Source organism: Hippoglossus hippoglossus, chromosome 21 (assembly GCF_009819705.1).
Source record: "Hippoglossus hippoglossus isolate fHipHip1 chromosome 21, fHipHip1.pri, whole genome shotgun sequence".
Lineage (NCBI taxonomy): Eukaryota > Metazoa > Chordata > Actinopteri > Pleuronectiformes > Pleuronectidae > Hippoglossus > Hippoglossus hippoglossus.
In genome coordinates, this window is record NC_047171.1 from 6,816,049 (window position 1) to 6,843,610 (window position 27,562).

The window sequence follows — 27,562 nt, forward strand, 5'->3', positions numbered from 1 at the left end:
AAGAAAAGAAAAAAAAAAAAATCAATGGGCTCATTACTCAGGTGTTCCTTTACTTGCCTCAAGGAAGTGGACAGTACCTTCATTTAATATTATGTGATAAAAACAGTATTTTCAGGAGGGGAAATAGTTACGGGAAGCACTGACTTTAAATGTTTAGCAGATGTTATTTAAATCTCTTTTGTATTTCTAATGCTAAACATTCCATGTCTTTTACGGGGGAAATTCCAAGATAATAAAGTTGCCATGCACCAATTTTCACGAGGTAAATTTATACCTGAAGACGACTAAAACATTGAAAATCTAACCTAACCTGTATCTGTTAAAGGAAGAGTTCAACACTGGCTAATATGCTTAAACTTTTTCTTTTAGAGAGTTAAGAGAAAAGATTGATACAACTCTCAGGTCTGTACATTAAAAGTTAAGCCGCAGCTAAGACACTTTTAACTTAAAACTACAAAGTAAACCTTTACATCGTAGTAACTACACAAACTGAAGCGTAAAAACAGACGTGTTATACTTTTATGACAGTTAACTGTACAAGCTGGACTCCTTCTTGGCCGGGAGCAGTAACTCCCTTGCGGCCTCCTGGCAGTGAAGAGACTCCAGTTACCGCTGCCAACTAAGAAATGTTCCGTTTTACCGTAGGGCAGAGATTAGCAGTTTGCCTGGGCTCCTGCTCTTTGTGCTGAACTTAGTTAGGGGGCCACAAGGGGACGACTTGAGAGTGACATCAATCTCTTAACAATCTTACCCTCAGAAAGATAAAGTATACGAGCATAAATCCCAAAATGGTGTAGACACTCAAATTCAATACATTTAGTTGCCACTTTATTCAGCGCATCTAGTTAAAAGTAATGCAGTCCTGTACAACAGCCCAACATGAACAAACTACTAAATGTAGTATACGATTCTGCAGAAGCAAAAACTGTAGCTTCCGAAATAATCAGATTGTTACAGTGTTATAATACAGACTCCTTCAGTAATGGAGGGTATATGGCAGAGCTACAGAGCAATAGGATTTTTAATGGTTGTGGTAAACATGTCAATGGTTCCACCAATCAGAGACGTCCACATGTTTTGTTTTTCCAATGCAGTGGATATCATACGGACGTCTACAGGAGCATTTAACATTGTCGCACAATCTCATAGCTTGTGGTGAGTCTACCTCGGATGGTTAAGATATTATGGCTGATAAGGAAAATCTTTTATTGAGAAAATAAATGGGATTTTTACTTCTGGAACCACGCTGTTCAGCTCTTTTGTATTAGACTGCATTCGTTTTTGGTAGGTTTACTGAATAAAGTGGCAGCGGAGTGTATCATGACCCAAACGATGCAAAGGCTTCTTTAGCATTTCCGTCATGTGGCTGTGGCTGCACACGAGAAGCACTAGAATTATCTGAATTAGGATGCGGCGCTGAATTAAGGGGGAGAGGAGGTTGAGATCACGGCATGCACACTGGCACAGCACACAGGCCGGTGCAGGTGTTACTTACTCCATCCTGGTGACCCAGATACAACACAACAGTCAGAGGGAGAGGAAGGACTTGAGAGTGAGTGGGGTGAACAGGCAGGGACATGAGAAAGACAAGAACATATGGGGGTGGTGTGGGGGGGCTGGAAGCATCAGGCAACAATGCAAGGGACATTTTACGCTGTTTCACTTTAACTGTACAGAGCATTGAAATTGTCTGGCACTGGTGTTTGCAAGCAAATATTTACATGCACGCTGATAAAACACATTTTGTTGACCTTTGACAAGGACAACGTTTAAATGGACACGAACATTCCAATACTCTGAATAAGATGCTGCCACGTAAACAGCATTTTCTGATTCCCTTAACCCAACCGTGTGCATACTCTGAACAAGCAATAATGACATCTTAATACGTACATAACATCCCATTCGAATTTTCTCTACATTTCGCGAAATACAGCAATTACCAACTCACCCAAAATGGTAGCATCGGACATTAAACAATTTCAGGTTGGGGTTTTAAAACTGGTGGAATAGTGTCGGACATGACGGTGTTTTTAATGACATGAGTCATAACCAGAGTAAATGCGTTGTGAATGAATGTAATGTTCTATTATGTAAAAATCATCAAAAAAGTTACTTATTATGAATAAGGTCATAAGTTGGAATATTGGTGTGAATGAAAACATGGTCACTGTGATAAATAAATCAGATTTTTTGAGGATGTGTGTTTCCTGTGCACGGAGCACTGCATTGATGTTGTGGCCATTTTTCTGATTTCAGTGTCGAAATCACCTTGGCGCAAAAAAAAAAAAAAAACATTTCACCCCTGGGAGCAATAGAGCCGAACTGATCGCATCTGAATGTGGGTTTTTTATCAAGCCTCAGTTATCGTTGATAAGCTTCTCACAGGCACCAAAACACCCACACACGCATTCTGCCCGGGGGCAAAAATCCTTTTGAAATGCAATACAACGCCTGTGTGGTCAGATTCTGTCCTTGTGGCTGATCAGAACAAGAGGAGTGAGTTCAATCTGCTGCTTCGCTTACCTCAAATATCTCAAAGCCATAGATGTCCAGCACACCCATGACCTTGTGTCGAGTTTTACCTTGTGCCTGCAGGGAGACAATATTGTCAATATTAGAAATACAGAGCAACAGAGGTGTTCTGCCAGTTCAGGGCATGAAAACGTACAATAATTGATTCAATTGAGTGAAATAAAAAAAATAAAGCATTACTTACTTTAATGCTCTCATTGATCCTAGTAACGAGCCAACTAAACAGACGGCTGTAGAGGTTTTTGGCAAGGGCGTCTCTGGCGTAGTAGGCCTGTTAATAAATAACACATCGTTGGTGAGAAGGTGACGATTAATTGATTGTAACTCCAATTCTGCAGAACCGAAACATCTTTTGATAAAATCCTATGAACCTCAGCCTCTCTCAGGGAAAATGTGGACACATACAGAACATTAAAAGTACACAACACTAAAAAAGTAAAACGACTAACCCAGGCCGGCTGGTATCATTATTCTGAGGTCAGGCTAATTCTCTGAACCTTTTTTCGGTTTATGCTTTTGGACACAGTGACCCGTGTTTGGCGCATCCGTGTTACAGGAGCAGTGTGAGTGAACTCGCTAACCTCTAAAAAATATGACCTACATTTGAATTTCCAGGAGGATTATTGCTCATGTATAATGGAGAGGTTTTCACGTGGCATTGACTTGGATCAGAGTCGGCAGCCAGTGGAGCAAGTCAAGGGGAAGAAATGGCCCATTATCTTTTTATGAGAGAGTGTGTGTGTGTGTGAGTGTGTGTTAATGTCAATACAAGTAGGGCAGGAAAATGCAGTGGTATGACTGGTGCTAGGCAGTTTTGTAACAGTTTCCTCTGACCTGGGCCACGTTCAGGGTGGTTGAGACTTTCTCCAGCTTAGCCTCTACTGTACGGTAGCTGAACGCCCTCTCGAGCACCGACTGTTCGATCCCCAGCAGCTCGCACATCTCCTTCAAATCTGCAAAGTGGACGAGGGTAAAACACACAGTCAATAAACGATCAGGGTGGTTTCACAAAGAAGATGTCAACTTGCCCGTCAGCCACTTCCTTCTCAGATTAGGTTAAGTTTATGCTCAGACATGCTTTTGAGGATTTAAATCACCACTTGCATTCTCCACTGTAATTTCCTCGCCTGTTTTTGTTGAGGGTGGTAACCTGATGTTTTACTGTTGCTATGCTGTAATTTCAAACCTCTTGCTGAAAACTAAACATCAAAACATTCTCTCATTCTTCTCATCTCACAAAATGTTCCTATATAAGAACATTTCAAGAGCAATATGAAAACATCAAGCTTATTGTACTTCTATATGGCTCTAATGATACAGTCATGCCTGTAGATATGGATGCTTAAAAGTAGTTCTGAAAACATGGCTCAGATAAGAGCAGCATATTGCAATATGGTCGCAATAATCCGGTCTTTGATTCATATGGCCGCAGTGGCAGTAAGATGGATCGAGCCTCTGTCATGGATGGACGACTGTAAATGGGATATTTGCTGAAAGAAAACAGCTGCGGGAGTGAAAACACACACACGGCTCCTGTCACGCAAACTATTAAAACAAAGATTGGAAACGGAGTAAAGCAGCCAATAGGGGGCAGATGTGTATGTTGGAGTTATGGAAACAGTGTAAAAATTCAAAACAGAAAATTCTCAGTGTGAAAACACAAGAGAACAAATCCATTTAATCAACGTGTGTGATATTGATCTAATTGTAACCAGCTACACCGTCCAGCAGAATCAATAAACTGGAGGTTTCAAACAAGTGAAGAAGAAGATTCCCTGCCTTTCCTGTTTGTTCATCTGTCAACCCACCGTTTTTGTCTTTGATGCGGCTCTCGTCGCTGCCGTTGCTGCGCGAGTCCGGCTTGAACTCGATGTTGCCGAGCTTCAGCACGGCGGCCACCAGCTCCATCACCGACTGCACCTCGTCCTCCATGAACCCCACAATCTGCATGGCATTCTGGGGGGACGGACATGGGGAGGGCGAAGATGGGGAGAGAGAGAGAGAGAGAGAGAGTCATAAATCAACTAATATCGTTACATTTCTGTGGGAACGAAGCTGTAAATGCAGTTTAATGTGACAGTGTGTGACTGTGCAAACACCAATTCACAAAGACTGAAATATTATTGTTGCAGCCTGCCAGCACTGGAACAAGTGTTATCGTGAAAATGGATGTGAAAAATGAGTTCCTACATTTCCAACACAAATGTCTTCTGCAATCTTATTTTAGACGTCACCTCCAAACTGGAGCAGAGAGGATTGAGATCTGCAGCAGGATTCAAAAAGCTGTTTCATCCAGATAACAGTGTTTTAACCTTTAATTCTCCAAGACAGTTTCTTATGACGGAGATTTTTCTGAAAGGGAGTTCAGGCCAAACTAAGCATATATTAATTTTACATAATTCAGCATATCCAAAAGAGAAAAAATAAGAAAAGTGGAAAATCTTTTTAATTGAATTCAACGAGGAGCCAAAACGAAAGGAAATTGTAACTAAGGATGTTTTCAGACTTGAACTCTGGAGAATGTCCAGACTGTCTTCAGAGTTCTTCTAACACAGCAGGAGATTCTGCTGCAGAGATCACGTGTTTTTGTTTACGTCACATTGAAATCGGCCCTCACCACCAAAAGTTCTGCTGACATCTTTGTCTTCTAAGTGTACGACACCTGATCATCTTGAGATGTTAGTATTCTTTTTGGGGTTTTGTATTTTTGCGTGTGCCGCGTGTTAGAAATATAAATCGACACAGTTGCAACACGGCAACTCCTGCTGTATTCTCACATGGGCTCACTCTCACAGTATCCAGTTTTTACTCGGGGGCTGGCCATAGAAACTGCAGTGAAAGTTCAGAGCCTCTCGCGTTCATTTGCATTCTCACCCACATCCCCACCAGAGATTTCCCTCAGTTCGGTGCGTGTCTGAAAGCTGAGTACCACATTATAAACCCTCCCCTTACTTAATGTTTCTTGTGTGTTGTGGAAACAAACTTGTTATGACCTTAGTCTTTGTTGGAATTAAACTTATTACAGTGCTTGTCACAGTGAAGGCCACATGGACGGACTCATTGTTTGGTGCTGATGTGCTCTGGTGTTTCCGGTGGAGAAATGCAGCTGTATGGGAATACGGTTAAAGCAGGATGTGAACAGCAGAGTGTGACAGACTGGAGTAGAGCACGCTGCAGCATGACTGATAACAATAGTGCCTCACAGACACAACATCCTGTGTGTCACCATCAGTAAGGACACAACGTCGTGTCACTGCACATGCACACAAGATCCTGCAACATATTCAAATAAAAGGAAGCAGCTGCCCCTTCTCCTGGGGTTTTTACACAGAGCTGCTACTGCTGCTGCCACTGTGCTGGTTTACGAGCTGAACCATTGTTGAAATGATTTTTGTTAACTGGCCCACGTGTGGAGTTTCACGTCTTAAATCAATAGAAACCTGGTCGGCTCAGGTTTAACTTCACTTTCAGGTTCAGGCTCAGTTCAAAGTTCCCCTGGTTTTGCAACAGGTGGGCGGGAATCTGGAGTGGAGCCTTCTCACAACTTTCATAATCTACACAAACTGTTGGTTTGTTATGGGCAGGAGATAAGAAGCCCGACTGACTCTACCCTCTGCACAGGATTTAGATTATCTTCACATGATGCAGAAAGTACAGAAAGTACAGGCATAAGAAAACTAAATGAAAAGGAGGCAGTCTTTTGGTTTTCTTCCGTATTTCGAGAATAAAGTGGAAATGCCGAGAATAAAGTCGAAATCTTGAGACTAAACTTGAATTGTTGAGGATAAAAATCTTAGAGAAAACTAAGATTCCATCAGGATAATGTGTAACATGATGAAGACAGACGCGTGTGTGTGTGCACTACTCACTTTGACTGTCCGGAAGTTGGCCGCATCGTCCAGCCCGTTGACCGCAGCCGAGTCCAGACTCAGGTAGTTGTACTTGCTGAAGTCCCGGTGCAGCTTCAGCTTCTCTGTGACACACAAAGCATGCGGTTTGCTATTCAAAGTATGCTCGTTTAAAGCGGCTTGTCAAAAGACAAATGAGGCCTGACTTACATTAAATGCAAGTAACACACCTGGGAGGTGCCTGATATAAAAAAAACACAGTCTTATGATAAAGCTTGTGCAGCACTGAACTAGATGGTGCAAAATTTAAATGGGTGACACCACTGCCTTACAAACAAATTCATCCGACCTACAGGCTGCAGACACGACTTCTACACAGTGCGTGCACACGCCGAGTTACTGCCGCGAACATTATTCTGGGAGATCAAATAGCCCTCTTAAAAGCCCTCCTATCTTGTAGCAAAGAAATCTATTCCTCTCGTGGGAGCATGTGTCAGATTTCATTAGCCTTCGCATTAACTACAGCTAAATCAAGCCCCTGTGATGCGTGCGCTCTGAAGTCAATGACCATTATATTGTTCTCCTGCGTTCAGGACATAAAACAATGCCCTCTGTCCGCGGAAAGGCAAATAGAGGGAACAGGTTCTGCGCTCTTTGTTCTCTGGAGTGTTTGTGAGGCAGGAAGGCTGGGTCATTAATGTATAAGCCATGTGTTTGTGCAGCTGAAACCCTGCTGAAAAAATGTATTGCATAAGATGTTAACTAAAGGACTGGAATGCTGGCGATTCCAGATGACAGGAAAGACGAATTTAAAAGTGTGATATTCAAACTTAAGACATTTGGGAACACAAACTCCATGATCATGTTTTCCCAATCCCAGTCTGCTGGATGGTTATTAAATCCAAACAATGTGGCAGAAGGTCCAACAATGGTCTAATTTCCTCTGGACAGAACTGCCCGCGGTGGAGTTTGATTCATCACTTCCTCTGAGCAGAGACGTGTGTACACAGAGCTCCGCAATTATTCTAGAAAAACAGGCCACAGATATTACAACCCCAGTTTGAGATTTGATGTGATAAGAAAGGTTAATTTGAGTTTACATTTTTTTCCAATTTAAACTGCACTTCCTTTTCAGATCAAAAAGCAACATCTGCAACATCTAAAATACACTGACGCTTCCATTTAAGGCTACATCCAGATTACAGTAAAATTGTAAAATGCAGAATTTAACTGCACAAAAGCTGTTGACAAAGCAGCAACACTACACTGGTAGTCGAGGCTAGCGCAGTTTTCTACCGGAGTAGGGTCATGATGTGGAGGCTGACGAATCAGGAAAGACCCAATTAGCAGCTGTTGTGTCTACGTCATCATTTCCGAACATCTCAGTTTGCAAAATGTTCAGTTTCTGCTGCTCTAAAACTCCGGAGTAGTGTCAAATGAAAATGTAGTAGTGCGGATGTAGCCTAAATCCCATTTTCAGCATTCGTGCGACGTACTGAGTGATTCGTCGGAGGCTCCAGACAAGAGCTGATAAAAGACGTGGAAGTTCCTCTCTCCTCGTGGCTGTTTCACCACACGGGACTTCTCCAGCAGATCTAAAAGAGTAAAGAACAAACAAAAAGGGAACGATGACAAATTAAGACAAAAGTCATTTCCTAAAAATAGTCTCTGGAGGAAGTATTTCACAGAGGTGTCCTGCAGTGGTAGATATGGGGCCGACCGGCACGTATTAAGAGTTGCCTCGCCTGCGTCTATATGGAGCTCAACCGGGTTTCGATGATGTGTTCAAGTTGCTACGGTGACCAGGCCGTTGTTGTGTGTATAAACACCACAGGAAGTGCCCAGAGAATAAACCACACATGGATACCAAACGTCAGCCCTTTTCTCCCGGGCTACCGACCAAGTGCAACAGTACCTGATTAAAAGGGGACCCATCAGCCACTCACCGCATTAGGCTGAGTATAATTTAATTAAAGACCTACTGCGGAGCTCTGCAGCATCTGAGGCCACTTGAGATCTTCCCTGCCAGCCTGACTGGATACCAGCTTTTCAGTTCGTCTGGTTTGAATCCGTCTTATTTTGGGAGACTTTGTAGTCAAAGTGAACATTTTAGGAATAATATCCACACGAACCTCCATTAAAACCAGGATCCCATTCCAAGCCGGCTGTCAATCTTTTAGACTGACTCAGCGACGGGTGGGTGCTGAGAGGACAGAAGCACCCCACAGTATCTGTGGCTGCCCCGCGAGCACCTAACCAGAGGGCCCTCGACAGAGACCTCAGGTTGTCAGAGGTAGAGGTGGATTAATGTGAATCTGTGACACCCACCGGCCATGAATCACAGAAGTGGCTCTATAAGAGCAAATGCATCAATAATACAACATCCATGACTGAGTGGCTGACAGCTGCAGTGCAGAGCCGTGATCAAAGACTCCGAGGGAAAAGGAAAATACCTCTGAGCAGCCGTTTCCTTTATCTCCTTCTTCCCTAAATGTAGATAGTTTGTGTTTTGACACCATTCTGTCAAAAGCCCGAGAGGTGGGACTCAGATTATTGTCTTCCTGAAGGGGGCTAGAGTAACCTTACACCTCATGTCCAACCAAACCGTTCAGTCATCTTGCATTCGTTTCTTCAGGGCCACGGTTTTTAGAAGGGAAGCATCTGGGACGGCATTCATTGCGTGCTCAGTTCACAACATGTTCTCTCTGCTTCAGATAAGCAAACACACATTAAAGTGTCAATGTGGGGACAATATCCTGTTGTGTTTTGACTAAAGGGCTTCAGCTGTGAGGCTGCCAAAAATGTCTTATAGTTACCAGAGCTACTGAGATTTGACTTTAGAGAGATATTTTGTCGTAGGAAGGTCTGAGGACTCTAAGGATGTACAGCTAGAATGGAAATAATGAGCTGAGAAGTGAGGAGGAATCCATCCAGGACAACCTCATCCATCTGTCCATCCAGCCAGCTGTGTGAGGCAGTCACATGACGCTGCTTCTTCTTCTTCTTCACAGACAGCCCCTTGTGTCGGGCTGACTCAGGCCAACGCACAGAGGTTTATTTGTGTCGCCGCCATCAGCTCCTCTCTTTGTTTCTGTGACCTCTGGCGGAGGAGCCAGCACAGACACAACAATGTGAACAGAGGCGAGATCAAACCAAAACAGAGAAAAGAGCTGGGGAGAGGAGGACTGTGTTGAGAGCTGCCTCAGGTCCAGGCTGAGAATGTGAAAGCTGGTTTTAATCAGGGAAATAAAATGAGTCTTGAGGGCTTTAATAAAATGAAGAACTGTGTGAGTGTTTGCTAATTATCTGCAGTATCATAATCAAATATGTACTTTCCAATAAAGTCCCAGTCTTTACTGGAGATGATTCCTCCCTCTTACAGAGATTAATAACATGTTTCCCAGTTGAGTAGTATTTTTAGGGGAAGTTTGTGACTTCCTGTCTCGGGACAGAGGCATCATATGATGTACAGATCGTAAAATAAACCCCCGTTGTAATGTGTGGTGTGTAATGTTTGCGCTACATGTAAAATTGATTTGATAATGAATTCACAACAGAGTTTAACAACAGAAACGGAAAATACATTGATTTTTTAAAAGTGCACTATGCTTCTTCCACAAATAGATAATTATGAAATACAATTATAGTATATTGTAGTATCTATATAGTGTCAGTAACAAGCCATCTTCAGACTGGGATACCTGATGCTTGGATGTTTAACTAAATTAACTGTGTTGCTGGGAGACAGCATAATTATCAGGTTGATGTAGGACGGGGCAAAGCAGAATTATAATGATATGATTAGGATAACGCAGGATGTCATGTATGTACCATAACCTGCACCATGCATTTACCTTTTATTCTAAAAGGCCTTTTCATTTCAATACTCACAGTTGCTGATGACTCCACCCAGAGGATCTCCCTTGAAGTCAAACTCAATGTCCATGTACTTTCCCTGTGGATCAGAGCACAAGGAGGCACAGCTGAAAATTACACTGCATTTAATTCAAATATATAATCTGTCTTTTCAGCCAGTGTCTTTGCTTTTGGAAACACTTTGTGAGTCAGCTTACAGCTACGTGCATCAAAGAGCAGGACAATGAACTGGGTCTCTAACACAGCTCATGAGTTCGGTTCCGTTCGCAGTGACGACCGCTGCACAAACCCGTTCATACAGCGACAGCACGTGTTGCTGGTCAGAAGCATAACAGCCCCCTCCCCACCAATATCTCCCTACTAGAGGCCTCAAACCAACCATGTCAGGCCCCCTCCCCTCGCTCCGTCTGAAATTTGAAAGTTTGAACAGAGAGCCCAGTGTGTTTGATTTTTTTTCTTCACCCCCCTCATCTGAAATATTAATAGCAGACGGGTCCTCAGCACAGGCCAAGCTCTTCTGGTAAGAGGGCTCCAGCCAAACTCAATAAGCCCTCTGCACTCAGCAAAATGAAGTGACAGTTTGATTTATAGTTTTCTGATAAACTGATGGAGCGCTGATGAACTGGTGTCTGGTGGGGACGGCCGGAGGTCCTTGTCTGGAGGTTTAGGCCAAGGTTACATAAATATAAACAGATCGGGAGCTTAATCCTGTATAATACTCCCTCTTACAACTGCACGTCCGAGCGCTGGCATGGGGGTGTACGTGCCAGTGGAGGTAGGAGACTGAATATAGTGGAACATCTAAAATTAGGGCAGGAAAAGCACATTGGCAGCGAGCCTCCGAGCTGCTATTGACTTTAATAACCAGTTTCTATTATAGTGTTAGCATGAGACATTCAGACTAAACAAACCCACGGTCTTGTGGCATCACATCATTGATTAGCTGGAAGTTCTTCATGTAGAAGGACTCACTTTTCGATGTTTTTGTACATTCAGTATTACACTGCGATAAAGATATGTGATGAAATATCATGTCATGAGGGAGGAAACTCAAGCGGCAGGCCTCCTTCAAAATACTGATCCAGAAAATGAGAGAATTCCCTCTTGAGAAACCAAAACTAACAACCCAACCATCTCCTTTCATTCTGCCACTGTCTGGACATGAACTCATTTTCGGGATTTGTGTCCCTAAAACAATTGCATCAGACACTGAATCATTCCTGTGATTACATCTGTGAAGATTAGCATTGGATTCCTCCAGCTTCCTGCAGGTCATGAGGGCAATCCATCAAGTTTATGAAATTAACTTGATTTCCAAATAAGTAAATATTTAAAAGAATGAGTGCGCCTGTGAAAAGTCTACATGGGACAAGCCGCCAGTCCAATGTGCGTGTTCTGCGCTGGCATCCATTACACAGTCACATAGTTGATGAACAGCAGTGCAGGTCAGAGTACAGAGCATTTACAGAGACTGTTTGACATGTGTGAGTGGAATACATGAAGTCATGGAGTGCCTGTTGTAACCGGGGCAGTGTGAGGGCTGTGATACTGCACAGATCCAATATCTGCCCTTCAAATTACATTAGAAAGGTAGATGGACATGCACGTAACGAAAGCCCCCCCAGAATTAAGACTGACATGATGATGATGATGTTATTTTCTGTTTTGCATCATTCACAGAGGGTTCGTGTCCACAGGAATCAAACTTCATGTGAGATTCAAACCAGTTGATATCTATCATCATATGTTACAGCAGCACTTGTGTCAAAGTTTAATCTCAATTTTAAAAAAGAAAGAAGGTGTGGAGGTGTTTTTATCTTTTTACATTTTATATAATTCAGTTATTATACTCATTTATTATATTTCAGCTCTTTAGTCTGTAAAGAATTAAGGAAATTGTGACTCGTTTCTCTTTGACCTCTATACTAATAAAGAGGTGTGGTCCTGCTCGGCCGAACTGATGCAAGAATACGAATGATCGAGTAATAGTGTAGAAAATATGAAAAAGAAACAGATGAGGACAGAAACTGCAGGGAGCTAAGAAACCCAGGGGGACTTATTTTGAAAGGAAAACAGATCCACATACAAGTAAAGCCTGAATGAAACATCCAAACTGTGCATGTTAATTATCTACCCACACAATATTAACGTTGTGTACTGGTAATCCCTCTGGAGAGGATACTTACAAATCTGGACGAGTTATCATTCCTCACTGTTTTGGCATTCCCAAAAGCTGTAAGACGAGAAAAATAATCAAGACATGATTATTGCAAACATTCATGCTCATTCATCAAGAACACATTTATAGGCAATACAGACCAAAGCCTGTTTACAAATCATCCAAATCTTGTTTAATGATCCTCACCATTGTACCCTCCCCTCCAGCTAGCTGTCAATCATATATTGGGGCTTGATGTCAGGGCCATTTGTACTGATGAGGCCCCATAATTCTTTATGGATTAACCAAAGCACCAGGAGCTTCCCAGGCTTAGGAAGGACTAAACCTTACTGTCACGCCACATCCAAATAGGAAAGTGCTTCAATTTGTGCCAGTGCTTAAAAAATAAACAATAATAAACACGGTGTTCGGACAAAGTTGCCGTGGTGTCAAGTTTTGTGCGCAAGGACGGCAAATGTTTCACAGGCCTGCAAGCATTTATTCACTAGGCCTCGTGTGAGAGAGCCATGTGTTACAGGATTTCAAAATCCAGGGCACATATGCTTCTAACCAAATTTCGACATTAAAATGCCATTAATGTGTCATGCATCGCGGCGCTTTTAGCCTAACTGCTTAATTGCTGATAACAGCTGATTAATGTGAAGGGTTAATGTGAACGTGTGGGCCGCTGCTCCGTTACAATATCAGCTGGAGGGCAAGGAGGACAGGGAGAATGAGAGAGCCGGAGAAAAGATCAAATGCAAAAGAGAAAAAAGGGGGAAACAGAGCGAGCAGCGAAACGAAACGGAGGGTGAAGAGAATGAAACCAATAAAGATTCTGCAAGAGAAGCGAACGAGAAAAGAAAGAGTAAGACACGGATACACTGTGTGAAGCAGGATAATGTGCTCGCCTCCTTTTTAGCATTAGGGCAATTAGATAGGCAGAAGTTAAACTGTTACAGATGTGTCAGGTTTCTGCCGGGACCCAGCCGGGGCACGCAGCTTCATCATTCCCGGGCATTTCCTGTCCACTGCCCCCAATTAAAATACAGCTGTTACTGTGCCAGCATTGAGAAGTGTCTGTGTGTGTGTGTGTGTGTGTGTGAAACAGTATTTACAGCTTCCTTGTCTGTGACAACCTTTTCCATGCAAAGCCCAGTTGCAATCCTGCAAACCTTTAGTCATCTAAAGCAAGACCACATTTAGGTCTTCTTGTTTAGCATCATTATGCTTTTGGATAATAAATGTGTGTATTTCTGAGCCTCTTGCAACTTGTGATCTCTCCTTCGAGCTCATCTTCTATTTTTACCGGACTGCATTTGTCAAGATTCAAATGAGGTTCAAGTTAAAATTGATATTAAATTACAGCAAAAACATTCTCTAAAACACTTTACAGTGTCAAAGAGGAAACCACATGACAAACTTTATAAAGTTTGTAAATAAAGGGACTATTCATTAAAAAATATATATTATCGTGCGATTATTACTGATGTAAACTGCCCCCGAAATGAACCCTTCGTTGTTCTGCATATTTGTTCAGACAATACAGACATTCTGCTACTAACCAGGGCTAACGTTGCAACATTAGTTCCCTAAAACTCAGTAAAATGTATAAAAACATTAAAATAAACTGTAATTTCTGCACCAGAGGCTTTCCTACAACTAGATCAAGAGGTGAAAACATTTCCTGCTTATTTATTTAGGCTTTGAGGGTTCATGTGATTATCAGTATCTTTGTGCTATATCTACAAGTTTAGGGATTATTAGTGTCGGATAGCCAGTTATAAGTTTTACAGAGTTTTATAATGATTACGTGTACTTTACTGGTCTTTAAACTTTCAGAAACCAAACAAAAATATGACAGATTATCACATAACTCTTAATCGACAGCAAACTGGAGCACAGCAGCTAACAGGTCGGCTGCAGATATACATTGTTTGTTTTCCTAATTTTGTCAGAAGGCTGCCTCTGAAGGAGTCTTATAGGAACAGTCCCGTCAACCTGTTAACACAAGATTCAGTCTCCGAATGTGAACTCCAGACCACCCGGCCCCTGAATCGGGTGCATGATGCTTCACTCACCCTCCAGCACGGGATTGGACTGCAGCAGCTGTTCCTTGACCTTGTTCACCTCCTGGCCCTTCCCACACACCGCTGCCACATATGACATCACCAGCTTACTGGCCTCTGGAACACACACAAACAGACACATTAGGTTAATGTCTTTACTAGACATGACTGAAGAGCAAGTTCAGCCATTTCACCATGCCCTATAAAACCCCCCTTACATCATCTCCCCTGACACCCATCAGGACAGGGTGTGATCAGTCAGGAGTCTGGGGTACAGCGTAGAAGAAGGGCCCATTACAGCGATGCACTTTTGTTTAATTACATGACCATTATTGCATCATGTTGTCATCATTCAGACAACTGATTGCGTCTGGAACCGAAGGGACGCAGCGAAGAAACGCAACTCTGCTGAGATTATCCCTCTTTATCCACTTCTCATGTCAGAAGATGATTGAAGATGCTCTGACACTGTGCTATGAGTGAAGCGTGTTCCCGAAAATGTTTTTTTTTTTTCTGCGTTGAGGAACGTGACACGGGGCTAAACAGGCATCAAGTGCCGTCTGGAACAAGTGACCTGCCTTGTAGGATAACTGCTGGCATCAAGAGTCATCTCTCCAGTCCAGTGAAATGACAGTGACCCAGAACTGATGATGTTTGTAGTGGTGCCAAGGAGGATAGAAAAGAGCTTGACAGCAGTTGCTGGTGCAAACTGCTGATGAGCCTGGCAAACAAACACCCCTCATACATTTGTCCCCAGGTGGAGGATGGTGGAGCAACACGGTATGTATTATTCTACCTGCAGATTTTTTTAATCGCACAGGTTAGAAAAATAAACTTCCTCAGTCGCCTCTCGCAGTAGAACTTTTGTTATGTCTCCTTTACACTTCAGTGGCATCTGATAGTTTGTCAGAGAAGCGACATCAAGACGGAGGCAGGAGAAAACTCCCTGCCAGACATGGACGCCGGGGACCCGTATCGATAGGGAATTTGTGACGGCCTTATTCCACTACAAAGCTCCGGGGCTGATGAGATTACTGAAATCCAAATTCATCTCCTCAACTCGACTGAGCGGCTCCTTGGAGTGGAGTCGTTTAATTTCCACGAGAGGTCGAGAACACTCCAATCAAAAGGCGAGTGCATTATGCAAAACATGATCTGTCACCTTGAACTTTCCCCATTGCCTTTGTCCCAGGTCTGTTTTATTAGCGTATCACTCGTTTCACTGTCACAATTATCGTTTTATTATCATGAATAACAGTGTTGGCAGAGGCTCTCATTAAACTCACTGCGTGGCTTCATGGTTCTGGATGTTTGCAGCCAAATTTCATGTTGTTGATTCTGGTGTTCAGCCAGAGATCAATGTACCAATAATCCAAAACCATTAACAGTTTGAAAACAGAAAGTCCAAAGATCAATACAGGCATTGATGAGGGATCGTTGCTGCAGCACATCTAGGCTGGGTGACAAATTAATATTAAAGTAACCTTGCTTGAATATTATGATAGTTCAATATCATCTTTTGTCATTTCCTCATCAAATCATATTGCAACAATATCATTTTCATGTTAACTTAGGCGGTCTTAGATCACTTCTCATAAATATGGCTTCCCCAAAGACTATTATACAGCTACCGCAACTTTTAAGAACATATTTCTTGGAAATCAAATGATTTTGGCAAAAAAATGTATAAACTCCCAGTCGGATAAGCATGTTTTAACTTAGATTCAGGGTTTGAGTAAATATTCAAGCCTAGAAATAATGCGGTGGAGATAACGGTTACTGCTGATCTAATAATTCTTCTCACATTGCCTAACCCCTGATTAAAGCTAGATGGTGAGTTTTAATGGCAACCAAATGGACGGTGTGGTTACGGATCGGTCCCACACTTCAGTCAAACGCATGCAAGTGTAGCTGTGGCAGATTGCAATTTGCTGACAGCGAAAGCCCCTCAGACATCAAGTCTACACACTAACGCAGTGCCATAAATGCTTTTGGTGATAAAAGCAAACATTCATTTAATAGTTTCTAAAGCAGAAATGCTGTGAGCCAGTATCTGTAATAGGAAAAAAAACTCAAGATTTACAATTACAAGTGTGAATGTATATCTGTGTCTCCCCGACTACAGGAAGGGATTTAATGAGTAGACTGGGACGACGTAATTTCCCCACAGTTTGTGCTCAGCCAACTCAATATGGCTTTTACCTGCGTTGCAGTGCAGCCAACAGAGACCTGTGATATGGCACTGCCAGCAGAGAGCAGGAAATTCCATTCCCCTTGGATTTCTGTAAGGTATGTGAATCTGCTCCAGAACATGGCCGCACTATTATAAAACCATCAGATATAAAAAAGGACCATGGGTGTAAAAAAGCAGCTCTAACACAGGCTGTGTTTAGTATTTCCAGTCAAGACAAATTGAAGTTTTCCCAACTGGTTCATTTGGATGTTGGGAGCGTCGTCAAACGAGAACACCATCTGTCCGCTGCTCGTCTACTTTGATCTCCATCTTTTTTTACACCACACCTCCATGTACAGGTCGGCGTGTTGGTTACAGTCTCGTTTCATGTACCAACTTGATGTTCCTCTGAACAAAACTGCCTTTTCAAAAAGATAGATCTGATCTAAATCTGCACGGTGAGTTTATACATAACAACCCTCATCTTACAGTCGCCTTGAGAATTATAAGAGTTTGGACTATAAAGCACGGCAAACAAAAAAGAGATAAGTAGATATAATGGTGCATTTTAACTCTCAAGGGATCTAATTACCAAGTGACCCCCTTGACCTTTAGTGAATGAAGAACTTTATGTTCATGGTTGGAACAGATGTGTTACTCATATCAGAGTCTTTAGGTAACTAGTGCAGTGCCTGTTCTAAACCTGCCTGTTTGGATTGGGCTTTTGCAACCTTCTTTCTGAAACTGTAAAAGTGACCTGAAGTACTGGAGCCACGAGAAACCAGTTGTCATACGTGTTGTCAATATCGACAACGTCACTTGCGTTGATGGTCCTGGCCGCCGTTTCTTCAAAGTTTATTAATATTGAACTTATCTATATCACACCACATTGACACTGCACTTTATTGGGCCCTTAACAATCTGCATGGTGAGTGTGAAGCTGATAAGATGGAACCGTTCTCGAGATACCACATAAAGAGATTTATGGAATAAGACAGATGGATGAATGGAGGATTGTACCAAGGAGATCCAATGCACAAATGTGCTGGTGCTGTTGGAGCTGCTTGACACTGCGAGTGGGATTTCCTCTGAAATGAAAAGACTTCAAATAAAAGAAAAAGAGAGAGGATTTGGCCGCTTACCGGTTTTCCCCCGCCCCACTCTCCCCAGTGATGAGGATGCACTGGTCCTTGTCCTGGTCCCCTCAGTGAACGGTAGGCCTCATCTGCCAAAGCATAGCTGGAAGACAAGAGGCGACAAAGGCATGAGCTCTCATATTATAATGAATTGCCCCTCAGCTTGCATTACACACTCGTTTTTATAAGTATTCTTCAGTAATAGTGCAGGACGATGCAGTGGGGTAAAGTAAGTTCAGAGAAATGGTGCACTTCTCCGTCAGGCTACATGGGTCTAGTCTAATCAACAGCATGTGGCTTTATTGGAAATGAGGTCGCATCTGCAGGACAGCCGCGGGACTGGAGTGATTTGGCTTTATTTAGTAACACTGGCTGGTTTATGTTTTGGGATTTGGCTTTGATATTTGACCGTTTCCTGCTGCTTTTCCCAAAATTGTACTACTGCACTGATGCTGCTGTTTAAAATGCACAAAAAAGGAAAGGAAAGAAGAAGACGCTTGGAGGCCAGTGATTTCTTATATAAACCACTGTTAACTGTCCAATAATCACTTTACTATAAAAAAAAAACAGTTAATATGAAATTCAAGCTATTTTTAAATCATTTTCTGACAGTTTGTTTAAACGAAGCAGTTGGTCAATGAGGAAGTAAAAAGGAAAAAAAAAAACCCTGAATGATAAAAGGGCTGCACCAATTATGAAATTAAGCCCTATTGTCACACATTCCAGGACAGCGAAACAATGGAAAAGTGGGACTGATGGTTGCGGTTTCACCCAACCCCCCCCACACACCACACACCACCACCAAATTCCACAACAATATATTACTTGTTCTCTTTATGCAGACAGTCCTGTATGATGGTTATAGTTCAGGGTGTGGATGGTGTGAGGGGCCATTTAACAATGACAACTTTGTCATCTGTAATTTCAATGCGATACTCCCACTAGAGAAGAAACACTAATGGGCGAGGCAGCGGCCATATCTTTTTACAGCTTCTATTTGGCAAGCAAACAAGCCGGTGCACGGTGCTGCGGGGGAACGTGTTCCAACTTTCTCCTCCAGCAGGACACAAGACTGCAAATTAGCCAAGTTCTCCCGTACCCCCCTCCGTACTTTGGCTTTCGTTCCTCTAGAATTTTTTCCAACGCCATTTCTGGTAATGGATATGATTATGGGGGGGAAATGTTGCATGTAGCGTTCCCCCTTATGAGTTGCCCAAAATGTGCTGTTGGAGAAGTTCTGTGAGTTGGTTTGAGACTTAGTACAGTGGATATGGAACATTGAACCATGATAGGCTCTTTGAGACCGTCTGTAATGATTAACTGTTATGGGAGGGCTGGTAAGGTGAAAATGTTATCGGCCACTTTAAAGCTCACATCAAAAGGATACAGTATATCCACCCTGCTGAAGTGCCCCTGAGCAATATGATGAATCACTGTAAGATCTACATGTGTGTTCAATAGAAATTTAACTCAATGAAATTAGCTTTAAACCATCAAGGGTTTAATCTCCCTCCTAAACATCACCCTTAGATGAGCGCCAGTAATTCTTACGTCCCCCAGGTCTGAGTAATACATAGTATTTATAAGCACTAAGTGAGACAAGAATGCAGGGTGGGGGGGGGGGGGGGGGGGGGGGGGGGGGGGAGACCAGACAGGGTTTTCCATACAGCTCTACCAAGCTTGTTCTGAAGTGGAAAATGTAAGTCAGAGTTGTGTGAGGTTTCATTTACTTGAAAAGGTAAAAACTCAAACTCCAAACTGCACATTAAAATACAGAGTGGCAGCACCCAGAAGGCTATAAAACTGGTTTGGAGAGGGTTCAACGTGAAATCTAATGGGGGATGTTCAGACTGGAGCACACGCTGAAGGCTTATACGGCATCATTCTGTCATTTCTTGGTTATCTACACCATCTTCCACAAATGCACCAAGATGTGGAAAAAACTGAAAGTTAAAAAAAAATTAAAAAATTTAAAAAAAGGGCTAAAAATGCCCAAATCTAATTTTGGGCACAGTATTAGTGGATTCAGTGTGGCGAGGACCAGGAGTGGGAGCGTATAATCACATGCTGAACTAACACTGACCTCCAATTTGAAAAGTAGCTGATTGCTTGCAAGAAGCCATGACAGAGAGAGGGCAGAGATGGACCCGCCAGATGAATGAAATCCAGGCCGCGATACAAAGTTGGAGCTCAGGCAGACTAATGGAGCTCAGGGTTCTGCACCATCACACATTGTTTGGGAGCGGAGCCAGCGCAGCCCCGCGGCCAGTACCCTGAAGTGAAGGGGGTACGCTAATGCAGCATTTCACTCTATAAAAATGCCTGTGAGGGAAGCTGGCGAAGAGATTTAGAGGTATTCTTTATTGAGGACTATTATAGGACTGTAAGAGAAAAATTACATGATGTTTCTCAGTATTTTCGCTTAATACAAGGTCAAAACACTAAACGTGGCCCCAACAAAAAGCAGAGCGTGAGAGCTGCAAACCTTTGTTAACATGGATGTCCACACAGCAGATTTCAAGATGCTAAATAAATAAATGAATAAAACTCAAATGTTTACGAGGAACGAAATGAATTCCGCGTGTTTATCGGGCCTCGAGGAAAAAACAACGAGTGCTGTTGAGAAACACCGAATGTCAAACTTGTTCGTGGAAAATCTTTAAAGTTCAAGTTTTGGGGTCATCAGCTGCACCAACTTTTTTTTTCTGTCCATCCAAGCACATGCTTCTCACCGATTCTCCACCTCCCCAAAAGTCTGTGATCGGGGCTGAACCCTCTCCCGCACACCACCTTTGTGTGTATGAGAATCACCACGGGACATTGCGTCACTGCTGAAAGGGGCAGCGCAGCGCAGATGTCTGCTTTTGTGAAAACACTCCTGTTGCCTGACCTGATCCTGACAATGAGCAAAACATCACACAATTATCCCCCCCCCCCCCCCCCCAGAGGAGGCCGGCTTGGGGACTGTACCAGGGGAGGGCAAGGGGTGGGGTGGAAAAAAGGAGTGGGAGGTCCTTTTAACAGGAACCTTTCCCAATGAGAGACGCACACACAGAGCAAGCCTTATGAATGGAGGTTAGCAGAAGCAAGAGGCCACACCTTAAACTGTGCCAGCACGGATGACATACACGTTAAATTAAAAAGAAAAGTCACAACCTCGCACACACAAGTTTAATATTTATTTTTACTCCAACCCTGAACACACGTGCAGGAAACGACGAGGCGTGAAATACGCCCGTGTGGCCACAGCATTAGGAGCAAGAAAGCAGTGTGAACAGCAACTGAAGACGCCACTTCACAAATGGGGAAGTCAAATTGACTAGGAGGCACCAAGGTCACCATCCAAGCCAGAGGAAGCAGTGAAGTGAGGCACCGGAATCCCAAAGGCCTCCGTGATCAGCGTGTGGCGCTGGGTGTGTGTGTGTGTGTGTGTGTGTGTGTGTGTGTGTGTGTGTGTGTGTGTGTGTGTGTGTGTGTGTGTGTGTGTGTGTGTGTGTGTGTGTGTGTGAGGGTTAGGCTGGGATAAGGCCTTGGACATATAACTGCTTGGCACCTCCCATTCACATCTGCCTGCAGGCTGTAATTTGGACGTGCACGTGGCAGCGGTGAACACAAAGCCACACTGGCATGAGGTAAGCGGTAGAAAATAGTCTAGTCAGTTCTTTTTACTACCGACCACTGGTAACTGGGGCACTGGAGGGGATGATGGGCCTGCAGTGTGTGACCTGAATCTTAAAACGGTGGATTACTTTGAGGGTAGACTCCGCACACTTTAAAGTGCTGATCTGTAGATGATAATGAAGCTGTAATGTATGGGTTTGGAGCGAAGCCCACCCGGCTACTGGCAGATGACAGGCCTTTTTCGCAAACTAAACGGGATAACCCCCGGTTCACTACTCTGATGCTAAATTCAGCTTATGTTTCTGTCACGCCTGTGTGTGCGCATCGAGGGGCCGAACAGAAGCCTGTGATCTCAGTGTGATCTGGCTCCTCCGAAGGCCTCAGGAAATCCGCTTGGCTCTGATGGAGCAGCCGAGGAAGCAACGTTTTCCTGGTGGCTTATGACCAGGTGGAAGAGTGGGTGGCTGGTGCAAGAAACACACACTTACAGTGGCAGGCTTTCAGAGATTTTTCAGGAGATTGATGACGAACCTGCTGATGGGGGTGGAAGGAGGGAGCGGATACACATAGACACAAAAGAGGGTTGTGACAGATGTGGTCCATGTGTGGATTGGTTTGACAAACGTGTTGCTGTAAGACGGTTGGTGAGGAGAAGAGCAGCGCCCACAGATGAGACACGAGACCATGATAAACATCTCATATTCAACAGATTCTCAATGGGCAACTTACAAGGTGCAATAAAGAACGCCTCTGAATCTCCAAATTAAAAGCTTGGCGTGAAAAGCTGCTCCACACACCTCTAATTTATGCGACACTCACTCAAGGTTTGTCTGAGACCTCTGTTAAATTGCTCATTGATACTCCCCCAACGCAAACATCAAACTTTGAGGGGGTCCAGGGCTTTAATTTACTTAACTGCACAGCAATTTAGTGTTCCACAGCGGGGGGAAAACACAGGTCCAAGTTGTTTGTGTGATCCTTGAAAAAGCAGGAAATCAGCATGCTGAGTAAGGTGGAGAAAGAGCCTCAAAGCAGGAGTTCTCAAACAAAGACCCTTCAGTGCCTCTTTCAGCAAGTTCGTGTGAATCCCTATTCAGAATCATTATAAAAAAGAAATGGGGGCTAAAGGAGTTGATCAGATTGACCAAGCCACGCCATTTCATACAATGCATACAAATATAAATGACAGAAGCCATGGATGATAACATGTGTCCTCGTGTCTTTGGCTACGGGACAAAGAAAATGCACTTCAGGAAAAGAAAAATATAGCCGCAAGTACAAAGCCGCAGACAGGATGATGGAAACAGAAGAACAAGACGTCTTTTTATAGCCGCTAAAGCACCAACTCTAAGATCTGAGGACTTCCTCTCCTTGTCCCTGCTCTCCAGGTCCTCAGCCTTCCACTGCAGCAAAGGTTTCTGGTCAATTCACGCTGGAGTACAACTGACCTAGAACGAGTGCTCAACATCGGTACAAGAAATGAGTCAGGATAGAAGGCCTTTCTCTGATTATGATGACCGACACCAGTGTTTTGATATCTACCACAAAGCTGACTAAAAAAGATGAATGTGGATAATTGCTCATATGTCTAACTCCGCTATCTGCACCGTAAATATGCAGTTTGGGCTTGACGGATTGGTCACTGTGCGCCAACTGTGATGTCGACACAACGGCTTTTACTTTCATTCTCGTACTTGAGGCAAGGAGACTTGGTGCAGTCTTCTCTTAAACAATAGGGGTCACCACTGAGAAAAATACAACCACACCACTGGAAAAGGGGGAAAGAAGAAGAAATACAATAAATACAAACTTGTTTGCCTTGACAAACTGTCCGCGGATGCTTTTAAATACTGTACTTTCCACCAGAATGCCTCGGTATTACCAACAGTCTCAAAACTCTGAACTCAAACTCTTTTCAGGGGCCATCTGGGAATCTCTATGCCCCCCCTTATTATCGAGGGGTCATAGAAATGTGTGCAGAGACAGACCTGTTTGGAGATTCTTGACTCCAGCCACTGCACGCGCAGAGTTAAAAAAGTTGGGAGAAGCAGCAAGCATAAATCAATGCATTATACCTTTGTGGATGAACTATGACCCATCTGAATAGTGAAAGATGTCTTCTTTATTGTTGATTTAAAAAAAGATTTCATAGCCTGTGAGTCTCACATGAATTGTAACATCCCGAGTACACGCTGAAACAAAGGCTGAGTATTAACTGTAAGGTCAAATTTTACTACAAGATCACTTGGCAGGCACATCTTCTAAGAAGCAAAGGCCTCAGGGCGACCATGTGACCCACTGATCCCATTCAGACAACAGAAATCATTGTGCTTCTGACATGTAGTGTAATATCTGTCCCACATCAGCACCACACTGGTGGGGGAAACCCTCTCATGCTCCAAATCGAGGAAGCCAAAAGCAGAGTTTGAGAAGGAGATGACAAAAACTGTCAAATATTCTTCTTCCAGGGCCAAAACAAACTGTTCACAATGAAATATTACAGATAATATTTAGTGGCTCATAAATTGTGGGCTGATAAAAAAAAACAGTGTAAACTGGTGATTCTTCAGGGTTGTATGGAGCTTCACCAATGATCAATTACATGTTGCATGTAACTCAGATACAAGCAAGATCAAAGTCTCTGGCTTCCTGCAACTGGGTTAATGCAACAGCAAATCAAAGTACTGACATCACACAGGGATTTCCAACAGCATCTTAGAGCGGAGGCAAAATGAAGACCTCCAACACAAAATGACTTTCATCCAAACCCCCAAAAAACGGGCTTCCGTGAGACGATGACAAGGATCAAGCGAGCTATATGTTCGCTTTGCGTTAATTCATCAATGCAGCATGCTATATATAAACCTTCTTACAAATGATCCAAGCTTGTTTGATTTGATATGAACAGCCACATGCTGGCCCTCCATGGCTGTACACCAGGTACACAGTAAAAACAGCAGCTCTCAACGTGGCAGCTACAAAGAACTGATGAAAGTGCATCTGCCTCTTGATGGTTTACCACTAAGAAAAAAAAACAACTAAGTAAATCACCTTATTGTTAAAGGTATAAGGTCCCATGGGGGAACAACATTTGCCACAGCTGATATGGCTCTTATCTATTTGCCTCCACTTTGGTATGCTTCTCACAGGTTGTTATGCAAGCTGTGGTCACAGATAAACAGCTAAATGCCCATTGTTCTGACTATAAAAGAGGCAGAGTTTACAATGGCTTTTTGGACGGCCACAGGGAACCTATAAAATATAATATTGTGCTCACGGACCCAAGAAATGACTGCACGCACTGTTTAATCAGTCAGGTAGATGTATTATCTCTGAGCCATTCTCCATCAATTATTGCCAGTGTGCTTAGTAATCTCTGATACCGCGCACAAACTGTGTGCACAGTAAGGGAAATTCGATATGACACAAACACTGAAGTAGAAATTAAATGAGCATTAATAAAGTGGAACTTGTATTATTACAAAACTATTATCTTAAGGATTATCATTGTTTATTTGAATGAAAGGCAAAATGCCAGAAAACTAAATTGCACTGTATATGATAATGCTATATATTATCATACAGACTTGGAAAAACTGAATTAGTTTGATCAATCACCTTCATGTAAACACTATAGGGAACGAACATATCAAGTCTGCCTGTGAAAGTGTATCTATAAAGATGCTCAGTTTTTCTGATGCAGGTAGGAACCAGGTATGAGAATGCTACCAAATGTACCAACTGATTATAGATGGTCGCATTAATAAATTACATACATGAGCATTTTATTTCTTGGGTGAAAAAGTGGGTGGAAAAATGAACACACACACACACACACTTTCCCTGTCATCTCTCTCTAGGTTTACTGAACTGAGCATCACGCCAACACACATGCTGGAGAGGACTCACTCTACCCACCTGAGTCAAAATGCCATTTCATCAAGTGCCCACTTGAATCTACCTACGTAGTTTCTGTGCTGCAACTCATCTGGGCATCCTTGAACACAGGTCTGTTTTATATAATAGCAAAAACATGAGCACATGGCATAAGCATAGCAAGTAACTGCAGCTGTGACCGATTAAATACAGACTGAATACACAGAGCCATTATGGTGACGACTGTTTCTAAGATGGCTGTCCATGATATGTTCCGTGTTTCATGTCCTTTCCTTGACAATAAGGAGCGATGACACCAAACATGATATTTTGTATGTCTCATTAAGGACTGACACTTGAGTCTTAACTCTGTGAAACAGTGTAGTTGGATGCAACACCCTAATAAATCCTATTTACAGTAAATTTACAACGTGGACTTATTGGCTTTCGATCAGAGTGTTCCAGCTGACAGCAGTGGAAAGACAAACACGGATGTGATACCAGGAAGCAGTGAATGGTTCCAAAGTCCATGATAATGTTATACCCACCGACATATCAGTAAGTAGACATTCTACATATAAAACAGTCATTCTGTCTAAAGATCAGTCAAAATGAATCTTTAAAAAAAAGGCTGATGGGAGTTTTGAGTCGGGCAATAGTGCTTCAGTTCGTTCTTAGATGTTTGGCCGCAATCTGATGCCAATGAAGGCCATGTTTGACAAACAGGCATGAGTGACCAATTCTATGCACCACTAATTATTCATAGATGCATGTTCTGAAGGGAAAAACATAAACAAACAACCTGATAACTTGCGGAGGAGCATCACATGGTCATAATGTAGGAGCAATATGAGGGAATGGCTCCGGTGTGACACTCGTCAAACAGGCACTCAGTCAAATTAGCTCCCTCCCACATGTGATCTCTCATCGGCGGCTTTTACATGAAGGGCACAGACCTTTCCCTGGAAACTGCAGTTACAGCAATTCATAATTTATTATAATATATACACACACGAGTTGTTATCACAATGCATACATGATAAGGCATTGCAAGGAGATTTCAGAAAAATCCCCATCATACAAGCAGGCTTGGATGTCCAAACTCTAACAGAAGCACATTTCATAGCCAGGCTGTCATAAAGCAGCTGAAAGTTCAGACATATGTGGGGCACGGGGCGTTTTTACTCCATTAGCCAGTCGTGATGCTCCCCTGTAACCAAGGCTCCATAGTGGCACTAAGTATTGAGCGCTGAGAACATTAGGGGTCTCAATACCTCATTAAACATTGGGGAATATGATCTTACCCCAGAGACGTGGGGGCACGCTGCCTGTCCACAAACACACACACACCTCTCAATCTGTGTCTGCACTGGGCAGCTTGGGACACAGTAAAACACAATTCTGGGCCATCTGCAGGGCTGCTGCATGTATGGCTTCTGGTTAGTTCATCACTTATGCCCAGAGTGTGTGTGTGGAAGGGAGGGGAAACACCTGCCAGTTAATTATGAGACGCCTCATCTGGATAGAGAGCGTTTTGCTAAATTGGCCGGCGGAGGAAATGATGGATGTATGATTGGAGATGGGTGTGGCAGTGCAGGTCTCTCCAGCTGGGAGAGGGGGGGGGGGGGGGGGAGGATTTCTTAAATTTTCAATATGTTAAAATCTTTGGACTGGCCTGATTAGTGGTGAAATTGCCTGGCATTCAACCTGTCCGGGGTTGGACCCGCGCCTCCCGTCCTTTGCCAGCTGGGATTGGGTCCAGCCCCCCTGTGGCCCTCAAAGGATCAGCGGTGTAGATAATGATGGATGAAATGCCTCTCATGATTTAAAAAAAAAACAAAAAAAACAGCTCTGGATATTGTTTAATGTTCTTGGTATAATACATCTGTCACAGTCTGTACAAATTGGATTACATTGCTGTATTTATAATACAAGCTAGCTGTCACGGTGGCGTGATGTGTAGCTGATAGAAATGGTTAATGGGCTGTATTTACACAGCGCTTATCTAGTCTTGATGACCACTCAAAGCACTTTATGGTGCAGTTTTGATATTCACTCATTCACAGTGGATGCATTTTTGTTTTTCCTATAAGCTGAATGATGAAAATGTACCAGAACCACGTTTTGCATGTTGTGACAAGTACATGGACACACCAGCAACAGTCGTCGGACTTTTTCTAAACTGAACTCATGGATTTGTTACTGTACTGGTCTCTGGCCTGAGAATCAGCCACTGTTTCCAATACCTTTAATTAAAATGGAACCTAACA

General features: G+C 43.0%; 1 protein-coding gene across 1 annotated transcript in view; it reads right to left on the minus strand.

The window, feature by feature from the left end:
- Nucleotides 1-27,562, minus strand: part of LOC117754793 (unconventional myosin-Ib-like) — a 58,833-nt gene that overhangs the window by 15,462 nt on the left and 15,809 nt on the right. Inside the window, 11 exon segments of the mRNA XM_034574039.1 lie at nucleotides 2,527-2,592; nucleotides 2,720-2,806; nucleotides 3,370-3,488; nucleotides 4,344-4,491; nucleotides 6,405-6,508; nucleotides 7,880-7,978; nucleotides 10,275-10,338; nucleotides 12,446-12,492; nucleotides 14,499-14,606; nucleotides 17,806-17,860; nucleotides 17,862-17,898. Coding sequence (XP_034429930.1) covers nucleotides 2,527-2,592; nucleotides 2,720-2,806; nucleotides 3,370-3,488; nucleotides 4,344-4,491; nucleotides 6,405-6,508; nucleotides 7,880-7,978; nucleotides 10,275-10,338; nucleotides 12,446-12,492; nucleotides 14,499-14,606; nucleotides 17,806-17,860; nucleotides 17,862-17,898 — 934 coding nt within the window.